Source organism: Callospermophilus lateralis, chromosome 18, assembly GCF_048772815.1.
Source record: "Callospermophilus lateralis isolate mCalLat2 chromosome 18, mCalLat2.hap1, whole genome shotgun sequence".
Taxonomy (NCBI): Eukaryota; Metazoa; Chordata; class Mammalia; order Rodentia; family Sciuridae; genus Callospermophilus; species Callospermophilus lateralis.
This window is the reverse complement of record NC_135322.1, coordinates 5,714,076-5,735,709: the sequence shown is the minus strand read 5'-3', so window position 1 is coordinate 5,735,709 and position 21,634 is coordinate 5,714,076. Positions and strand designations below refer to the sequence as shown.

Here is a 21,634-nt window from a genome sequence, read left to right as displayed (position 1 = left end):
CTCCGGCCAGGCAGGGGCTGAGGGAGTGCTGCCTGGGCCATGGGCCATCCCTGTCTGTCCCCAGTTCTGGCCCAACGTGGGGGAAGTGGGTCTCATCAAAGAGGTCTTCAGGCCAGGCCTCCTCAGCCTCCATTAGTCACCTCCAGTCCCTGACAGGGCACAGGGCAGGGACCAGTGCCCACTGCACCAAGCTGCCCCCCTAAGGCCCTGGTCTCTTCCCTCAGAGTGAGGTCCTGCAGGAAGAGGGCAGCTAGGCCGACAGTGGGCGTGGAGCTTGGAAACACTGTCACCAGGTAGTCCCAGGTCAGTGACGCGGCCTCTCAGCCTCCCACTTGCTCAGGGAACCCTCTCTCGACAAGGCCCCAGGTTGGCCACCTCCCCATGGCCACAGGTGAGCTGCCCATTCCCATCTGAAGCTCCCCCTTCCTGCTGGGTCCCATATGGATAGTGGCTCTGGGCCCCGTCACTATAGCAGAGCCAGGTGGGTCCCCACCTCGACCTTGCTGTACCTCCCTGGTCCCCTGAGCACCTGGCCTTTGTTTCCTCCTAAGCCTGGCCTTCCTGATGTCTGTCCCCCTGACCCTGGTCACACCTGTTTCTCGTCTCCCCTGATCATGGGATCCGCCTCACCTCCCACCATCTGTCCCCAGTGCCAGCCTCCAGCATGTGCCCACTTCCTCTACAGCCTGGTCATCTGTGTGTCCCCTCCATGGACGGTGACAGAGGAACAGGGGACCATGGAGGAGAGGGCCTCCTAGTGCCGTGCTGTGGACTCTCTCCCAGAGCCGTCCTCCCTCCTCTGCAGACCCCCACACCTTCAGGGTCAGGCTCCTGGGATCTGAGACTTGGCAGGCGCAGACCCTGCTCCTGACACGCAGCTCTGTCCCCTCCTGCCTCTGCACGTCTTGGTCCACCTCCAGGCCTTGGTGTTGCCTGCCCTACGACTCCCAGAATGCACCAGTCCTCGGGGAGCCTGAGGCTGGGGGATTCCCCCCAACCCTGTGGTCCAGGCGTCCACTCGGCCCGAGGCTTCAAGGGCACTGCTGGGCATCTCCTCTGTGCCTGCTCCAGGGTGAGAGAGGACCGTGTGTCCATGAGGCAGAGGGCTGTCGCTGGTGGATCGCCTGGAGGGGAAACGGCTTGTCCTGATTCCTGGTTTTGTGGTCACTATAGGCTGCAGGAATTACAGAACATATGATTAGCACCCTTCGAGGTGGGTGATAACGCAGCCTAACTCCCTCTTAAGATAGGGAGCCATCACGTCACAAGGCATGAGTAGTTAATTTAGGCTTTACTGTGAATCACTGCTTGGAATGCCTGCCCGTGCCTTGACCTCACCACCCTGGCTTTCCCCGACCAGATAGCAGCCCTCTCTGAAACTTTGATATTGCCTCCTAAATTCTGGCCTTCCCTGGCCAGATAAGGACCTCTCTGAAGCTCTAATGGTGACTTATGAATTCTGATGCTGGGATCTGATTCACTCCCTAAGTGCTCCACCATTACCTACTGCCTGCCTCTGTCTTATGCTTGTCAAAATCCTGCTATCTGTAAGTTCTGCAGACACCCCCCTTTTTGTAACTTTCTGTGCTGTAAAGCTGCACTCCTCAGAGCTGCGGGCTGCCTTCTGTTCCCACGGTTTTCAGGAGACAGCCCTGGCTGGTCAGAATTACAGGATTGCTTTAATTTGATGTCAATTGGAGTTGGTGGCCTTTCTTTGCATCGTGGTTTAACAGTGGGGTTGCGGGGACGGAGTGAAGCGAGGATGGGGAGGGTGGGTGGGGTGCAGAGGCTGGGGACTTGTGTGGGGCAGAACGCACATGCGCAGGGCATCTCGGAGGATGGGGACGGAGTGGGTCTGTGTTGGCCCTGGGGGTGGTAGTGTGCGTGTGCACAGGTGGGTGTGGGAGAGAGCTGCGATGGTGGGTGCAGCTGAGGTCGATGGTGGGTGCAGCTGAGGTCCTCCGTGCAGACCTCGGGCAGTGAGACGACTGCCCTCTGCTTTACTATGGACCTGGGTGGAGCTCAGGGTGGAGGACGGAGGGTGGGACAGGTCTTGATGGGATCCCGAGATGCTGGAGACCCAAAACTGAGGGGCCCAAAGGCTTCCCTGGCCCCCCTTTCTCGAATCTCCGTCAGAACCAGAGTCTTCCCCCAGAGTTCCCAGATGGACGAGTGTCCCTCCCTGTGAGGACCTGGCAGGGCTCCCCAGTGCCATCACGATAAAGCCACCTTCCTCAGACTGTGCTGGAGCCCTGCCCACCTCCACCTCCACATGCCTTGCTCTCTCTAGGGTCACTGAAGCAACTGCTGCCTGGTAGAGGGAACAGTGGTCTGGCCCGTCCCTGCCAGGTCTCCGTCTTTCTGTGGCCCTGGGGACTTTGGTCCATGCAGTGTCACCTACATCTCTGAGGGTGGCCTCTGCACTGGCCCTGAGGGAGGAACTTGGGGATGCAGAAAAGCAAAGGTATAGTGAGTCTCAAAAGAGAAGCGTCCATGAGCCACTGGGATGCCCAACAAGCCCTCCTGAGCCACCAACTCAGGTCCTCAGCCCCCGCCCTGTCTGCAAAGATGGACTCAAGGGCAATGCACAAGGGCCAGAGAAACAGCCTGCTCCCTCTAGTGCAGCCCCTAACTACTGTCCCTATGTGAATATGGACACCCCAGACCAAGGTGCTGCTGTTTCCCCCTGGAGATGGCCCACGCTCTCCCTTGAACGTGAATTCTATTCTTTATTCCAGAAGCTTCTCACCCTCAAGATGGCCTGCATTCTGTCTTGAACGTGTGTCTGCTGTCATTAATAAATCAGTGCCTCTGACTGTCCTCCACCCAGCAGCTTCAGGACCCGACTCCTTTCCCCAACCTCGAGAGTCGTCCTGGGGGGACTGCAGCCCACTGCATCCCTCCTTCTCCCTCAGCTGTGCCCCATGGCCTGCTGTTCCAGGCAGGTACTGCTGCCCATCAGCCCCAGGACTCATGGGATTGTACGTCCCCTGCTGTGAGTGGGCGGGACCCGGGCTGGGCACTGTGGCTGGTGGTTGGCCCTGGGCTCTCTCAGGCAGCTGCACTGAGATGGTGGCCTCTGTCAGGGTGGGACATGTGACATCTTGGTGCTCCTCCACGTGGGTCTCTGTGCAGCAGAGGGCCAGGATGCCCAGATGCCCAGGGATCCATGGGTGGGTGGAGGCTGCCTGACCTCCTCAGTCTCAGAACTTCTCAGCCTCCACGTCCTATGGGCCAGAGCAGCCCTGGGCTCCATTCACCCCAAGAGGAGGGGCTGTGGGAATGGGAATAACCCTCTAGTGACCCGAGGAACCCCTTGTTCTGTGGGTGGTGTCTGGGTGGTGTCTGGAGACTGTTTCCCACAGCTGCTCACCCACCTGCACACCAGCTGCCCCGTCCCCCTGCCAAGGACAATCCCCCCTCTCAGTCAGGGGTGTAGAGAGGTGAAATGGGTCAGAGCCAGCAGCCTGGCGTGGTCCATAGGGCATTCCTGAGGGTGGACAGGACAGAAGCAGAGATCTGTCCCCCTCCTGATGCCCCCTTCCAGGTGGACCTGGGCTCTCCCTGGCACACCTGACGTGCTGACCCCTGACTGCAGACTCTTGATCAGGCTCCTCCACAGAGCTGTGGGCATCTCCTGGGTCAGAACCCACTCTCATAGCACCACGGACAGCACCCCATGGCCTCCCATCCCCAAGCCAGAGCCAGTCCTGAGCAGAGGCAGCGCCCACTCTGAGCAGCGCCCTTTTCCCTGCTGGGCAGAGTGGGAGTGGACACAGACGGAGCACAGACTCAATACTGGCTGAGGACTTCAGCAGAGGGGGCTTCAGAGGTGTGGGGAATTCAGCCAGGAATGGCCTTTGTCTCAGCGTCCCCTGGGTAACCCATGTCCCTCAGGTCTGCCCGACGTCCCCACCATGTCACCTCTGCTGTGTCCCCTGAGAGTTCACCTTCCTCTCCAGAAGAGCAAGATCCCCCCACCCCCAGCTGGGCCTGCCCATCTCAGCCACCTGCCCTGTGGCACTGGCATTGTCTGGGGACTTGTGTGTCCCCATCCAGACGTTGCTGTCCCTCAAGGAAACCACTGGACATGTCCTCTTCCCCCCTCAGCTGTAGACCTCAGGGCCCAGTGTGAATGGGCAACACCTGGCTGTGGCATGAACGCAGCTTCTCCTTGTCCCCTGGACAGACTTGACAGTCCTTCCCTCCCCATCTGACGGGACTTCTCCCCCAGCCCAGTCAGCCCTGGTGGACAACGTGTGATGAGGTGGCTGCCCCAGACCAGAGCCAAGAGGGGACCCACTGTCTTTCTGAGTCCTTGGGCTGTGGGTAGATGCCATCACCTGGGGGCTTGTGAACAGCAGAGATTTGCTCCTCACAGTTCTGGAGGCTGGAAGCCCACAGCCCAGGGGCTGGCAGACCCCATGTCTGGGGAGGCCAGTGTCCTCCTCGACCCTGCCTCCTCCTGGTGTCCTCCTGTGGCAGAGGGGCAAAGGAGCTCCCTTGGGTCCCTTCTGTAAGGACACTAATCTCATTCATCAGGGCTCTTCCCCAGGACCAATCACTTCCCAAAGTCCCCACCTCCTGTGACCCTCCCTTAGCAGTTAGGATGTCAACATGTGGATTTTGGAGGGACACAGCATTCAGCCCTCAGCACTCACCACTCTGACCTGGGGGTCTTCTTCTAAATTGGGGAAGTGGAACAAGAGGCTTCTCCAGCTCTCTCAGAAGTTCCTCTCTTACATGCAGATTCTCTGTGGCTTCCCCAGGTCTCTCCTTCCTGTTCTTCTGTTTTTCGTTGCAAATTGGAGACTATGGAAAACAGAGGGTCCTGAGCAGCCCTACTGCCCACTGGGCTCTGCAGTTGCTCCTGCTGGGAGGGTGTCTGGGCAGCGGGGGGCCTAGGAGGGCTGCAGGTGGGACTGCAGCTGGCAATGCAGGGGGTGGTGAGGGGGGTTGCGTGTGGAACCCCACCCCTCCCCCCAGCCATCACAGGGCACGACCCCACCCCAGGTTTTGGGAGCTGGTTCTGGGGATACCATGGAATGGACAGGTCCATGGGGCTGAGTGGACGAACACAGCCCAACTTCCTGTGTGCACAGAGTCTCAGAGGAAGCCATGGTGTTGCAGGGGGTGAGCTCAGATGGAGAGCTGCAGAGGAAGGCCAGGGCTGCCCGAGGGGAGCAGGGGTGGCCACGGGGACCAGGACAACGGTGGCCCTGGGTGCTCTGTGGCCTGTCCTGGAGGACACTCATTTGGCCCTCAATCACGGAGCTGTTGTTTTCGGGGCACATTTACCCACATGACACATCTTTCCATCTCCCCCAGAAAAAGGTTTCAAGGAAAACCCACACGAGTCACAGGGCTCCCCTCCCAGGACCCCCACGACCTGCCCCAGCTGAAGATCACTGTACTCAGGCGCATGCTGCTGCTCACACGAAATCCTGGCCAGCCCAGGGTGGACCGTCCACACTGGCATTTTGTGCTCTGTCCCTTCTGTTCCCTGGGACTCCTGGGGGCAGAGCCAACCAGCTCTGGAGGCCCCAGGTCCACATGCTCTGGAGTGACCGGGCAGCAGAGAGCATGGCGGTGAGGGAGTCCGTCCTGGTGGCTGGTGCCTGAGGGGACATTTTGCACCTTTTAAAATCTGCCTCTTCCCTTCCCACTGTCTTCCTGGCCAGTCCCCCCTCATGAGGCCTCAGCCTGGGTCTCTGTCCCTCAGGCCACCTGCCAGCTGGGTCCCTCTGCGTCCTTGGTGTTTTACCATAGAGAACTCAGCCCCGTGTCTCCTCTGCACAGTCCCCTGGGACCAATGTCCAGCCAGGGTGGGAGCAGCCCTCCATGCAGCCTGTGTGACCCCAGTGTGGCCCAGGTGCCTGAGGACTTAGTGTCTGTCCCCAACGTGGTGACACCTTGGTGGCCAGGTCTGTTGTGCAGAGAGGGTGTCACACAGTGTGGCTGCTGAGGGAGGGATGAGAAGTGACCTGCTCACCCCAATGGCCTCCCTTGATCCTGACCCTACAATCGTCAGTGGCCCTGGGGTCACTCAGGGCTCTGGTTAGAGGAAGCCCATTGAGTGACATTGCAGAAAAGTCTCCCAAGAGGAAAGACGTCAACAGGGAGGGAGGAGACGGGTGACTCAGGGAGGTCCCTGTCCTCTCTGTCCTCAGGGCTGCAGGCTGGATGTGGTGGTGGGGGCCGGTCTCCAAGGGCAGAGGCCACCCTGGCAGAGACTGGCTTCAGCTCCTCCTCTAAGAGGCCACCGTCCCCTCTGTCCCCTTCCCGTGGGCCTCCTCCTGTGGGCTCTTAGTTCCTCAGAGAGGAGCTCTGGGGGCAGACTTCCCCTGTGGCCCTGCAGCCCCGGCCGACATGCTGCTGCTGCTGCTGCTGCTGCCCCTGCTGCAGGGCTGTGGGCGGGTGGAGGGCCAGGGGGGTTACACCCTGGAGGTGGAGAAGAGGAAGGTGACAGTGCAGGAGGGCCTGTGTGTCCATGTGCCCTGCCAATTCTCCTACCCCTGGAGCAGCTGGACTAACAGGGACCCAGCTCATGGCTACTGGTTCCGGCGTCAGGACAAGAGCACGGATGCTCCAGTGGCCACCAATGACCCTGACAGGAAGGTGCGGGAGGAGACCCAGGGCCGGTTCCACCTCCTTGGGGACCCAAGAACCGACAACTGCTCCCTGAGCATCAGAGACGCCAGGAAGACGGACGCGGGGTCCTACTACTTTCGGGTGGAGAGAGGACAATTGAGATTCAGTTACCTATATGACATGGTCTCAGTGCGAGTGACAGGTAAGTCACCAGGTCAAGGCAGCCGCAGGGAGGTCACGGGGCAGGGCTGGGTGGGACCCTGCCCTGGGGGAGCTGGGGTCAAGCATTAGGGGCTCAGGGAGCAGCTGGGTCAGAGCCTGAGCTTCTCTCAGGGCCCCCCCTCCCCCCTCCCCCCTGACCCTGCCTGTCCCCTCTGCTCACCAGCCCTGACCCCTGACATCCTCGTCCCTGGGACCCTGGAGTCTGGCCGTCCCAGCAACCTGACCTGCTCTGTGCCCTGGGCCTGTGAGCAGGGGACGCCCGCCACCTTCTCCTGGGAAGGGCCCTCTGTGTCCTCCCTGGGCCCCAACATCATCCACTCCTCGGTGCTCACCCTCACCCCGCGGCCCCCAGACCATGGCACCAACCTCACCTGCCAGGTGACCCTGCCTGGGGCCCGTGTGACCAGGACAAAGACCGTCCACCTGAACATCTCATGTGAGAGCTGGGCTGGGACACCTGGGTCTCTGATGGGGCTGGTCCCTGAGGGAGCAGGGAGAGGGGTCAGACCCTGGACACTGGGTGCTGGGTCCTGAAGTCATGTGGGGGCTGGGCCAGGAGGATGCAGCCTCCACCCCTCCCCACCATGAGGCTCCTGGGACAGAGGGCTGATGTCCCCAGCCTCCCACTGACAGGTCTGCGTGTCTCCCTGCCCCAGACTCTCCACAGAACCTGACTGTAACTGTGTCCCCAGGAGCTGGCCCAGGTAGGGAGGGGCCTCGCTGGGCCTGGGGGGCAGGGCCTGTTCAGCTCAGGGCAGGGCTGGGTCCCCTCACCCTGGTGACAGACTCTTTTTTGGGGAACCCAGTGACTCTCCGCACCACAGCCCCATGTCTGGCTTGAGCTCCTGTCCCCACCTCCCAGGCTCCCTGGACTCCAGCACCTGCCCCTCACCCCCACAGGGACAGGGTGACACTCTCTCAGCAGACCTGGGCTTCCCAGGCCCCTCCCAGCCTCCTCCTGGACCTGCCTCCAGCCTCCTCTTCTTCTTCCCCTACAGCTTTGATCTAAGTGCTTGTGGGAGGAGGCACAGTCCAGGGCACACACAGAACACGCCCAGCAGGCTGTCCCCAGAGCCTAGGTCCCTCCCAGAGGTGGCCAGTGTCCATGCAGGCTGCGCTGAGCCTTGGACTGTGCCCCTGAGGACTGAGAGGTCCCTGGATGTCAGTAGCACTCAGGGTCCTTGTTCTTGGTGGTGAGGGTGTCCCACTGCCCAGATGGACCCTGTTCTGTGGGTGTCCTCTGACAACCAAATTGGTGCCCGGCGCCCAGCACTGGTCATCTCCCAACAAGACTGTGCAGGGAACAGTCTCCTGTGTCCCTCCCGCGTGGTCAGTGGCGTAAATTCCTAAACCACAGGAGCTGGCTCGTCTGTCCCTCTGACCTGGAGGAAAGGCAGAGGGTCTCCAGGGAGCCCCCTCCCAGCACCCAGGGGAGAGCGGGTCCCAGGCCTCATTGCCAGTGTTGGTGACGACTGGGTGGCGTGTCTGCATGAGCCCTGTCTTCCCTGGAGGAGGCCTCTTCCCAGGGGCAGTTCCGGGGACTCCCATCCCCCTCTGCTCAGTGCCCAGGTGATGTTCTGTTTGACCTTGGTCCTGGGAAGCTCAGTCCAGGCCTGGGGGCCCGTCCTCCTCACACCACGCCTGGCCTTTCCCTTGGAGCTCGCTGACTGCACAGGGAGTGGGTGGAGGTCTGTCCTGAGTCGTAGTCATCAGCTCTGTGGCAGCTCTGGGGTCCCCCTCTGAGTTTCCAAGAACAAGCTCCTCCCCTGACCTCTGAGGCCCTGTGTGAGTCCGCCCCCACGTCCCTGCACAGTCTCCCACCTGCCCTGCAGGTCCTGGGCTCTCCCTGGTGCACTCGGCCTTGGTCCTTGGGCACTCTCTGTTCCCCTTGGGGAGCCCCTTCCTCCTCCCACCATCTTTGCCAAACTTGACCTTCACTGGGTACTTTGTGTGTAAGGAAGCTGCGCCTCCTCCAGGAAGCCCTCCTGACCACATCGTCTCACTGTCTCATTTACATTGCTGTCCCCATCTCTTGTCATGGGGCCTTAGGGACACCTGCTCCTGGGTCCCCAGTCCATCAGTCTCTGAGTGCCTGGGAGTGAGTCCCTCTTAGAAACAGGCTGATAAACCAGAGGCTGGCGTCAGGTGAGGATGTGGTACAGGGCAAGAGTCTCCAGGAAAGTCTGGCATTTGAATGTCACCGAGGGTCCCTGGGACCTGGAATCTAGGACTGGACTCACAACTTGCCTGAGGATCCTGTGAAGCCCAAGATGCTTCCTCTGAGATACCTGGGGCCTGAGTCCAGGGGCCAGAGCCCATCAGGACAGAGCTGGATCTACACCACCCTGGGAGGGGGGCTGAGTCAGGCCCAGGGTCATGCTCTCCATCTCTGGGTCTCTGTTTCTCTCAGTCTTCGTGTCTGTCCCTGAATCGACCCCTCTGCAGTCTCCTGTATTCTTCCTCTTTTCTTTTGCTCTCCTTGTCACTCTGACCCTCTGTCTCTTTCTCCACAGAATCCACAACCCTGGGGAATGGCTCATCTCTTTCCATCCTGGAGGGTCAATCTCTGCGTCTCTTCTGTGTCGTCGACAGCCGTCCCCCTGCCAGACTGAGCTGGTCCTGGGGGAACCTGACTCTGTATCCCTCGCAGACCATGGACCCTGGGGTGCTGGAGCTGTCTGCAGAGCACCTCAGGGGTGGAGGGCAATTCACCTGCTGTGCTCAGAACCCTCTGGGCTCCCAGCACATCTCCCTGAGCCTGTCACTGCAGAGTGAGTTTCACAGTGGGCTGCTCACCAGACCCCAGCCCAGGAAGGACCTGCAGGTCCCAGGCCTCTGAGCAAATGCCCACATGCGCAGCAGGGGGCATGAGGGTCCTCTGCTCAGCCTCAAGTCAGCTGTGAGGCTGGACAGTGCTTAGGGTCCAGCTGCTGGGCAGTTAGGGCCTGGGGGAGGCCTGGGCTGATGGCCCCACACTAGGGATGGAGGAGGCCTGAGGAGCCATGTCCATGGCCTCAAGTGTGAGGAGGGACCTGGGTTGTGGATTAGCAGGTGACCCTGGCCTCGTCCACTTTTCTGCAGGGAGGTCAGGGCCCATGGCCCAGGTGGTCCTGGTGGCCATTGCGGAGGTGGCTGTCAAGATCCTGCTCCTCGGCCTCTGCCTCATCTTGCTCAGGTCAGCGCTGCCCAGGGGTGGAGAGGAGGTGTGGGCAGGGCAGGCACCTGGCACTGAATCCCAGAGTCCCAGAGCTGGGGAACCAAGGGGTGAAGACTGCTCTGGCCAGGCAGGGGCTGAGGAGTGCTGCCTGGGCCATGGGCCATCGCTGTCTGTCCCCAGTTCTGGCCCAACGTGGGGGAAGTGGGTGTCATCAAAGAGGTCTTCAGTCAGGCCTCCTCGGCCTCCCTTAGTCACCTCCAGTCTCTGAGAGGTCACAGGACAGGCGACCACTGCCCACTGTACCCAGCTGCCCCCCTGAGGGCCCTGGTTTCTTCCCTCAGAGTGAGGTCCCCCAGGAAGAGGGCAGCTAGGCCAGCAATGGGCGTGGAGCTTGGAAACAGTGTCACCCGGTAGTCTCAGGTCAGTGACACGGTCTCCGCATCCCACATGATCAGGGACCCCTCCCCCATCATGGCCCTAGGTTGGACACCTCCCCATGGCTGCAAATAAGCTGCCTGTCCTGTCCTGAAGGCCACCCTTCCTGCTGGGGTCCTGTGTGGCTACTGACTCAGGGTCTCTCTGTACAGCAGAGCCAAGTGGGTCCCCACCTGGACCTTGCTGTACCTCCCTGGTCCCCTCAGTCACCACCTGGAGTTTCTTTCCACCTAAGCCTGGCCTCCCTGATGTCTGTCCACTCTGACCCTGGTCTCCCTGCTACTGGATCCGCCTGAGCTCCTGCCATCTGTCCCTAGCACCGACCTCCAGCATGTGCCCACTTCCTCCACGGCTGGACCAGCTGCGTGTCCTCTCCATGGATGGTGACTGGGAAACAAGGGAGCCTGGACGAGAGGGCCTCCCAGTGCCGTGCTGTGGACTCTCCCCCAGAACCGTCCTCTCCCTCCTCTGCAGACCCCCACACCTTCAGGGCCAGGCTACTGGGATCCGAGACTTGGCAGGCGCAGACCCTGCTCCCAACACACAGCTCCATCCCTTCCTGCCTCTGCACGTCTTGGTCACCTCCAGACCTTGGTGTTGCCTGGCCTACGACTCCCAGAATGCAACAGTCCTCAGGGAGCCTGAGGCTGGGGGATTCCCACCAACCCTGGGGTCCAGGCTTCCACTCATGCTGAGTCTCCAAGGGCACTGCTGGGCATCTCTGTGCCTACGCGGGCGCTGAGCAGTCGGTGCTGTGGCTGTGTCAGAAGGCTGTGGCTGGTGATTCACGTGGAGGCGAAATACCTTTGTCCTGATTTCCTGGTTTTGGCGACACTATAGGCTACAGGAATTATAGAACATAGGATTTGCACCCTTTGAGGTGGGGTTGCGGGGAGGGAGTGAAGGGGGTGCAGAAGCTGGGGACTTGTACAGGGCAGAGCGCACATGCGCGGGGCGGTGTCTTAAAGCATTGTACAGAGTGGGTCTGTGTTGGCCCTGGGGGTGGTAGTGGTGCGTGTGCACAGGTGAGTGTGGGAGAGAGCTGCGATGGTGGGTGCAGCTGAGGTCGATGGTGGGTGCAGCTGAGGTCGATGGTGGGTGCAGCTGAGGTCCTCCGTGCAGACCTCGGGCAGTGAGACGACTGCCCTCTGCTTTACCATGGACCTGGGTGGAGCTCAGGGTGGAGGACGGTGGGTGGCACAGGTCTGGATGGGATCCCAAGATGCTGGAGACCCAAAACTGAGAGGCCCAAAGGTTCCCTGGCCCCCCTTTCTCGAATCTCCGTCAGAACCAGAGTCTTCCCTCAGAGTTCCTAGATGGACGAGTGTCCCTCCCTGTGAGGACCTGGCAGGGCTCCCCAGTGCCATCATGATAAAGCCACCTCCTCAGACTGTGCTGGAGCCCTGCCCACCTCCACCTCAACATGCCTTGCTCTCTGTAGGGTCACTGAAGCAACTGCTGCCTGGTAGAGGGGACAGTGGTCTGGCCCGTCCCTGCCAGGTCTCCGTCTTCCTGTGGCCTGGGACTTTGGTCCATGCAGTGTCACCTACATTTATGAGGGTGGCCTCTGCACTGGCCCTGAGGGAGGAACTTGGGGATGCAGAAAAGTAAAGGTATAGTGAGTCTCAAAAGAGAAGCGTCCATGAGCCACTGGCCAAACAAGCCCTCCTAAGCCACCAACTCAGGTCCTCAGCCCCTGCCCTGTCTGCAAAGATGGACTCGAGGGTAGTGCACAAGGGCCAGAGAAACAGCCTGCTCCCCTCTATCCAGTCCCTGACTGTTGAGATCCACAAACAAGTCAAGAAGGCGCCTGGCACTTTGCTAAGAGGAGTGATTTGAGAAGTAACGCCAGCAAGTCATTAAGATGATGAGGGTTCCTTAATGACTGGCTGCTGTATCTAGATGATGTTAATTAAGTTAAGCTGTGTGTATTTAGTTGGGTATAAGTACCTCTGCTGTCCGGCAGAGAGGCGGCTCCTGCTACCTTGGGTGCTAGCTACTTTGAGTTCTCACAGAGTTCCTGCTGAGTTCACTCACAATAAAGTAGTTCTCGCTTCAACCTTCAAGTTGCTTGTCACCTCTCGGTTATTTTGCCCAGCTGGACTTCCGCAGTTCGTGGCCGGTATGGGGACTAAGGGTAATAGATAAGGTAAACTGCTCGCCCCTGAGGGCAGGGAGAGAGGATGGGTAGCCATTTAAAGATTCTTCTTTCGTTTTGTTTCGCTTTTGTTTTAAGTTGCCTGTCCCTGGAGATGGGTGGGTCGGAAGAAAAACCGCTCACATCTGAGGAAAAACTATTTGCATCTGAGGAATAGATAGGGAGAAAGGACGGATGGACATTTCCAGAGGATAGAAAGGCTGATATAATGAATTTTTGTTCTATTTTTGTTTTATTTTGTCTCGGATTTGTTTTGCATTATCTTAGTGAGCCGTATCTTTGTCACAGAAATATGAGATTAAAAATCAATAAGAACCAAACCCAAAGGGCATTAAGTAAATTGTTAAAGGAAGGAGGCATCTCAGTAAAATCAAGAACAGTCAGGGCATATGTTAAGATGATACAAAAATGTAGCCCATGGTTCATTAAAGAGAGGTTGTTAAACATATCGCAATGGAATCACCATGGTGAAGATTTAAAAAAGATAAAAAAGGAAAACCCAGGAACTCTGCCAGTTGGCACATTACCATTGTGGACGTTGATACAATCCTGTTTGCTTAGTCAAGGAGAGGACATTTTAGATCTAGTCGTTAGTCAAACAGGGGAAGAAAGCTTAGAGAAGGAGGGGCTATCAGGGGAAAAGTTACAACGGGAGGTTGCTACCAGCCCCTTTCTATCACCAGAGGGTATTCGACCAACAGCTCCACCTATGGAAAAACATGTGCTGGGTGGCCCCCAACCCCCATAGTTGATAGATGGGATCCTGAGTCAGGACCTTGGAGATTGGCATGCCCTGTATTTCAGAATGAGAAAGGGCAGCGAATTCACCGTGCTTTAGATTTCAAAACTGTGAAGCAGCTGAAAAAGGCTGTAATAACCTGTGGTCCTCAAGCACCCTTCACTGTAAGCTTGGTCGAATCCATTACCAACTTGAACATGACGCCAGCAGATTGGGCTAATATGTGTAAAGCTGTGCTAAATGGAGGACAATATTCGCTTTGGAAGGTTGCCAATCAGGAATTTTGTATGGAGACGACTAAGCGAAATGCAGCAGCTGGTTATCCTCAGAGAAATCTAGATAGGTTGTTAGGAGAGGGACCTTATGAGGGTGAGCTGCAACAAATTCAATATGATCCTGCCATTCATTCACAAATCACTTCAGCTGCAGTTAAGGCATGGAAAACTTTACAAGGGCATGGAGATTTGCAAGGTCACTTATCCAAAGTAATACAGGGGGGAAATGAACCTTATGCAGAATTTGTAGATAGGCTTTTACAAACAGCTACCAGAGTTTTGGGGGATGCAGACAAGCAATGCCATTAATTAAACAGCTAGCTTATGAACAAGCCAATAAATACTGTGGGGAGGCCATTAGACCATGGAGAAATACAGATTTAAACACATATATCAAACTATATAGAGATATTAATGAACAGGGGCAAGTCTTGGCAGCTGCAGTACAACAGGCATTAGGTGCCAGGCTAAAAACATGCTACTATTGTGGACAAATAGGACATTTAAGAAGGAGTTGCCCCATAGGAGGAGGGTTTAACAAAACTGGGTATCAAAGGGGTAGAATACTGGGTATTTGCCCATGATGCCATAGAGGGAGACATTGGGCTAATGAATGCCATTCTCAGGCCACTGTGGAGGGTACTCCATTATCAAAAAACAGACAAAAACCAGGTATTTATCCACGATATTATGGAGGAAAAAATTGGACTTCATTGCCAAAAAACGGACATGGGGGCCCAATGCTCCGGGGCCCACGACCACAAATATACGGGGCATTGGAGGAACCCAGCAACCCCATCAGGGTAGTGCCCAGGACAGATTATCCATTAGATCCCTCATCAGACAAACCAGAGGGAGCGCAGGGTTGGACATCTGCGCCTCCGCCAGAGCAGTACTAACTCCAGAGATGGGAGTCCAGGTAACTCCTACAGGGGTAAAGGGACCTCTTCCTAAAGGAATGGTAGTTTTATTATTAGGACACAGTTCTTCTATTCTAAAAGGACTTATGATAAGTCCTGGGATATTTGATCCCGATTATGAAGGTGAAATAAAAATTATAGCCAGTTCTCCAAGGGGTATATCAGTAATTTCACCAGGAGATAGAATAGCACAGTTATTTTTAATACCCAGCCTATATGATAAATTTTCCAGTCGTTCTGTAGAAAGAGGTTCCAGGGGATTAGGCTGCACAGGTATAGATTGGGCTATGCTTTCTTTGAATTTGGATTCTCAGCCCATGCTAAAATTAAAAATACAAGGACATGAATTTAATGGGCTAAAGTATACAGGTGCAGACCTTAGCATTATCTCCCGCCAAGAATGGCCGAAACATTGGCCATTTTGAAAAGCCACTCAAATGAAGGATGTGAAGAAAGTATACATCCATATGTATTGGATCATCTTCCCGTAAATTTATGGGGATGAGATGTTCTAGATCAATTAGGTTTGACATTAACAATAACATAAATCCAAATGCGCCCACTAATATGGCTAGACAAGGTTTTAAAAAAGAAAAAGGATTAGGAGAACAAGGACAAGGTATAGCGGCACCAATACAAACAGAAACAGATAAACAAGGATTGGGTTTTCAGAAGGGGTCACTGAGACAATAAAAATTATTTGGAAATCAGAAAGGCCAGTATGGGTTCCTCAGTGGCCCCTGACTAAAGAAAAGATACAAGCAGCCCATGACCTGGTCAAACAACAATTAGCAGAGGGACATATACAACCTTCTGTATCTCCCCATAATACTCCCATTTTTGTTATTAAAAAGAAATCTGGCAAGTGGAGATTATTGTGAGACCTGAGAGCCATCAATAAAGAGATGGTCATTATGGGACCTGCTCAATTGGGGATTCCTCAATTGTCTGCTTTGCCAAAAAACTGGTATGTTTTAGTTTTAGATATTAAGGATTGTTTTTTTTTCCATTCCAATTCATCCTGAGGATAGTCCACGTTTTGCATTTACTGTCCCTGTGCTGAATCATGAAGGTCCTGATGAGAGATATGAATGGAAAGTACTCCCTCAAGGGATGGCTAATTGTCCTACTATGTGTCAAATTTATGTTGACAAAGCAATCCAGCCACTTAGAAATCAAAATCCTGAACTATGAGTATTTCATTATATGAACGATGTATTATTAGCACACAAAAATAAAAATACATTGCTAGAATGTTATGCCACACTTACAAACTTATTAAAAAGTTATAATCTAGAGATAGCAAAAGATAAAGTACAATTAAATATTCCAATTAATTATTTAGGAATTCTAATATCCTCGACCATGGTCCGCCCACCAAAAATTTAAATACGAGTAGATCAACTCAAATCACTTAACGACTTTCAAATATTGTTGGAAGACATAAATTGGATAAGGCCTTATCTAGGCATACCAACAGGAGAGTTGGGACCTTTATTTGATATCTTAAAAGGTCCATTGGATCCAAATTCACCCCGTATATTAATGCCTGAAGCAAGAAAGAAATTAAAACTCATTGAAACATATATGGAAAATATGCATTGGGATATAATTAATATAAGTTTGCCTCTGTTATTCATTTTATTACCAACAAAAAATATTCCTACAGGAGTATTTTGGCAAGAAGTTCCATTATTGTGGATACATTTATCTTATTCTCCTAACACTATTCTTACTAGTATCCTGAGGCTGTAGGACAATTAATACTCAAAGGAATAAAAGCAGCAAAGGGCGTGTTTGGAATTTCCCCCAATAAAATTATTACTCCATATACTATGGATCAAATTGATGAGTTAGCTAATGAGTTAAATACTTGGGCAATAATCATGTGTAAATCTATTTGCTCATTTGATGACCACTTACCATCTAATCCTTTGTTATCTTTTTGGTCCTCGCATTCTGTAATTTTTCCAAAAATGACAAGAAAAACCCCTATCATGAATGCTCCAAATATATTTACCAATGGGTCAAATAATGGTACAGCAGCAGTAGTTACCCCTGATCAAGCTTTTACATTTTTAGTACCCGAACAACCATCTCAAAAGGTAGAGCTTAATGCAGTATTACAAGCTTTTGTGATGTTTAAAGATTCCGTATTTAATTTATTTTCTGACAGTTTATATATAGTTAATGCTATAAAATCCCTTGAAGATGCTGGTAGGATTTCCCCTTCCTCTACTGTTTTCTCTTTGTTTTCTGCTATACAAAGTTTAATCTGGGACAGAAAAGATCCATTCTTTATAGGACATATCAGGGCACATACAGGATTGTCTGAAGCCCTTAGTTTGGACAATGATTTAACAGATAAAACCACACATGACATACATATTTTTTCTATACTAGAAGAAGCTACAAATTTTCACAAATGCTTCCATGTTAATGCTAACACATTACAAAAGCACTTTAAAATAACTAAGGAACAAGCTAGACCTATAACAAAACAATCTAAAAATTGTATAATATTTTTACCTCAAATTAATCTTGGAGTAAATCCTAGAGGACTGATACCTAATCATATATGGCAGATGGACGTCACACATTTGCCAGAATTTGGAAAATTAAAATATTTGCATGTTATAGTTGATACTTATTCTGGATATTTGATGGGCTCCTTCATACCAGAGAAAAAACTAAAGATATTATAGATCATTGTTTACAAAATTTTACCACTGTGAGCATTCCAAAACAGTTAAAAACAGATAATGGCCCTGGCTATACTTCTACTTCTTTCAAACAATTTTGCTCATCATTTGGCATTACTCACATAACAGGTATCCCGTATAATCCACAGGGACAAGGCATAGTTGAAAGAGCTCATCAAACTATTAAAATGTACTTATTAAAACAAAAAGAGGGAATTGAGAAAGGATATAAATCCCCCAAAGATAAACTTAACATAACTCTTTTTACATTAAACTTTCTAAATTTGGATTCATCAGGGCTTAGTGCTTTGGAAAGGCACATGTGTCCAAAAAATGTACATAAGCCAAAGGTACTTTGGAAGGATATTCTAACTGGACAATGGAAAGGTCCTGACCCAGTGATTGTCTGGAGTCGGGGGTCTGTTTGTGTGTTTCCACAGGGAGAACAGCAGCCAATTTGGATTCCAGAGAGACTAACTAGAGTGGTTTCTGCAGACCAAAAAGAAGATGATTTGGCTCAAATCCATAACAACTAATATCCAGAACTCCAGTTTGGTTATCCTTACATCTGTGACAATGGTTTTCCCACACCTGGAGGCTAATGAATAATGAACATCATTAAGGCCTATTTCAAATGCAAAAAACCTTGAGGCTTACTTGTGGGAATACCTTCAAACCCATATGCAAGTTACAAGAAGAATTTTTCTATTTTATTTTTTGAGCTCATACAGACCTAGGTTATTATTTTTCTGATCAGTTTAATTGTTTTTTAATCAATTGTGGAGTTTTTAAACATTGCAATATAGATTTCACCTGTGAAAAGCTACAAGGCCTCTACTGTTGTGTTATGTGTGCACACTTGTGTTATATGTTGTATGTCTGTATGTGCGTATGTCTATATATCAGGAGCGCTCATGAAATATTGGATCCAAATATCTTTTATTCACGTGATTTAAACAGTTTAATTTAAATTGGGTATTGTTTTTAAGAGGTGAACCAAAAAGGAGGTTACCAGATCTGTTTGTTTACTATCACCTTTCCTTTCCATTATATCTAATAATTTTGTTCAGGATCATGTACTAAATTATTCAGAAAATTGTTTTCTTAGTGCTCGCTGGAATGCTATGCAATTTTCTTTAGCCAACATTGCCAGAATTCCTGCCTTCATCCCAGTGCAGGGGAAGAAAAGATAGAAGAATTTCCAATATTATTGACTTCGGAATTACAGCTGCTACCCCACAAACTGTACAAACTGCTGCATCAATTCCTCTGCTTTAAGCTGCCTGCAGAACTTACCTGGACTGTGATTTAATTAATCTATTGAGACAACAAATTGTATTCTATTCAGACAACAAATTGTACAATTTTTCCAAAGGCTTCTTACTTGGGGGAGTTGGGGGGCCACAGATGGTTCACTCCTAATCTTATCCTCTCTGAGGATCCAGAAGTTAGAGCGCTGAGGACCTAAGTCTGCATGTTCATTCACTGTGCCTGTAGGAGGGCTGTCACAGAGCACAGCCGACATCAGGAAAGGGGAAGTCATCTGGTCTCTCCTGGATCCACTGAAACTGTTGAATTAGCATAAACTGCACCAGCAAAGTCTGGTGAGAAGCACCTTTTAAAGAACCTGCTGGAAGACCATCCTAAGGAAGAGTGACCCCACTTCTTGGTATTATGATGATCAATCTCTGGAATAGATGGCCCCTCACCCATGAGCCCTTGTCACTCAGTTGTCCCCCTCTGTGCCCATGGCCCATCTCCCTGAATCCTTCTCTCTTCAGGTTTGGGATTTTCAATCTTAGGCCCCATGGGGTTTCCTGGAGACTCAGTGTTCCTAAAAGAGCAGGGACAACAGGAGAGTCCACGATGGACCAGGAAGGGGACACAGCTTTCCAGATCCCAGCCCATGGGCGAGGTCTGCTTGTTCCCAGATCCTTCCTGTCAGACAGGCCAGACCTTCCCGCCCACTCTCCTGGTCTGAGCTGGGTCCCCTCCCGTGGGCCCTGAGTCCTCTGCAGAGCTGGGTGGGTTTTAACCCCAGGCCCCACCAACGCTGCTCAGCACCGTGGACAGCACCGCCCATGGCCTGGACTCCCCAGGTCCCTGTCTTGGGAGGACAGTTTCACTGTGTGCTGAGCCACCTCCATGGGCCTCCAGACAGATGGGGTCAGGGTCAGGTTGGAAGGAGAAGATTGACCACGGGTCAGAAAGAGCAGGGCCCTGGCAGCCATTTCCAGGTCCTCGCTCTGTACCTGGGAAGTGACATCAGGCGCCACGCACGCTGTGTTCTGGGGCCGGGTGAGTGGAGGAACTGTCCAGCTGGATGTCTCCTAGGAGTGGGGCCAGGGCTCCAGGACCCTGAGAGCAATGGGGACCCCAGGGAGAGTTCAGGTTTGGGACACTGAGGACCTGGTTCCTGGGGACAGACGTAGGAGAGGGACCCAGACTCCACCTTCTGTGCTGACTCTGGCTGTAGACGGAGGGGGCAGCATCCATGGCCGCACCCCCACCCTGAGCAGGAACTTGCATCTCGTCCCAGACCTGCTCTCCCCGGGCACCACCACCTTCAGTGACGTTCCAAGTAAGAAGGAAAGGGGGGGTCCCCGCCACCCCATGGCAGGGCCAGGCGCCCAAGCTCACGTGGGGAAGGCTGGGGTCAGAGATGGAAGTCCTTGTTCCCTGCAGGTCGGCTCCTGTCCCACGACACCTTGATCAGCCCGTGACCAACTCAGGAGCTCTGCTGACGTCCTCTCAGGTGTCACACGCTGAGCTGGGGGGAGCCTGGGGGGGGCTGCAGGGCAGGGACCTCAGCACCAAGGGCTCTGAGGAGAGATGCTGGTGGGAATCCTGGGGGACTGTCCTCTGCCACCTGAAGGTTCCCTTGGTAACACTGTACTGTCCTTACCTCACCCTGAGGCTCTGTTACATTCTAGATTTGTTGTCCCCCATAAATCTGTGGCTTTAATGGTCTGCCTCTGTGTCACCTACAGTGGGCACAGCCACCCCAGGGTTCTCAGGTTACAGATGTGAATGGGGTCATGGGACGTTTGGGGACAGGAATCCTGTCCATGACAATACCTGGTATCATGCAGACCGGCTCCTACTTGCTTTGTATCTTGATGTCACCTGCTGTGGCTGGAATGTGTCCCCCAACGTCCACATGGGGAAATGTGGTCCCAAAGCCACAGGAGGAGGGACCTTTGGGAGTTGAGGAGGATTAGATGAGTTCCTGGGGGTGGGGACCCTGATGGCATTCGTGGCTTTGTCAGAAGAGACCTGGGCTGGCGTGCTTGCCCCACCCCACCCTGTGGTGTCCTCTGCCATGTTATGACACAGCAGGGAGCCCCCCAGTGGAGAAGATGGGGCTCCACGCTCTTCATTGTGGAGCCTCCAGAGCCATGAGGCAAATGAACTTCTGCTCTTTATAAATCACCAGACTCAGCTGCTTCATTATAGCATCAGAGAAGAGCCTGACTCTGTAGTGTCTGCCTGGCTCTCTCCCCCACCTCCCCCCCCCTCTCTCTCTGACACACACACACACCTACCTAGGCACTGGGGATTCTGAGAGTACTGGGTTCTGAGATGGGCCTCATCCTGCCCTCTTTCCTGGGAGGATGGGGCACTGTGAATAGGACCCTAGAGGTCAGGTCAGAGGTCCTAGGTCACTGTCTTGACATCAGGGACGACATTTTCCCTGGTTGTTTGCATGTTGCTGTCCATTTCAGCCTCGGCCACTTGGGTCCCCCTGGGCCACCAGTGCTTGTCCCAGCACTCAGTGACCCCTGCTCCAGTGGCTGTCTCCAGGACCCTCCCTCTGGCCTGGAAGTTAGGAGCCATTGCGTCACACCAGTGAGATGACCAACAGATCGTGATGACCTGTGACCCGTCCCTGTAATAGCCCAGGCTTCCTGACCCTCCCAGCCCTGTGGCTGCTTCTCCTTCACCTGGTCCTGGGTCCACTTTAGCCTGGAGCATGTAGAGCAAAGGATTCTGGGAATGCAGTTCTGGCCTGGCCAGGCTGACCGAGTGGAGACCTCCAGAGGGTCTCCACACAGGGCTCCTCCTGGCCAGCTGAGAGCAGTCCTCTCAGGTCAGTGAGCAGAAGAGCAGCCCACTGCATCCCTCCTTCTCCCTCAGCTGTGCCCCGTGGCCTGCTGTTCCAGGCAGGTACTGCTGCCCATCAGCCCCAGGACTCATGGGATTGTACGTCCCTTGCTGTGGGTGGGCGGGACCCTGGCTGGGCACTGTGGCTGGTGGTTGGCCCTGGGCTCTCTCAGGCAGCTGCACTGAGATGGTGGCCTCTGTCAGGGTGGGACATGTGACATCTTGGTGCTCCTCCACGTGGGTCTCTGTCCAGCAGAGGGCCAGGATGCCCAGATGCCCAGGGATCCATGGGTGGGTGGAGGCTGCCTGACCTCCTCAGTCTCAGAACTTC

At 53.7% G+C, this 21,634-nt stretch overlaps 2 protein-coding genes across 2 annotated transcripts in view; both read left to right on the top strand.

Annotated features, from left to right (window-relative positions):
- The window catches only part of LOC143384290 (sialic acid-binding Ig-like lectin 12), a 30,995-nt gene extending 30,741 nt beyond the window's left edge, over positions 1 to 254 (top strand). The window contains exon 6 of the mRNA XM_077105900.1: positions 225 to 254. Within this exon, the coding sequence (XP_076962015.1) occupies positions 225 to 254 (30 nt within the window). The remainder of the gene's footprint in view (positions 1 to 224) is intronic.
- A 6,115-nt stretch (positions 255 to 6,369) lies between these two features.
- Positions 6,370 to 10,384, top strand: LOC143638207 (sialic acid-binding Ig-like lectin 13). Its single transcript, XM_077105899.1, has 6 exons — positions 6,370 to 6,793; positions 6,977 to 7,249; positions 7,470 to 7,517; positions 9,327 to 9,584; positions 9,895 to 9,988; positions 10,312 to 10,384. Exons 1-6 carry the CDS (start codon positions 6,370 to 6,372, stop codon positions 10,382 to 10,384), a joined length of 1,170 nt encoding a protein of 389 aa, XP_076962014.1.
- The last annotated feature ends 11,250 nt before the right edge of the window (positions 10,385 to 21,634 follow it).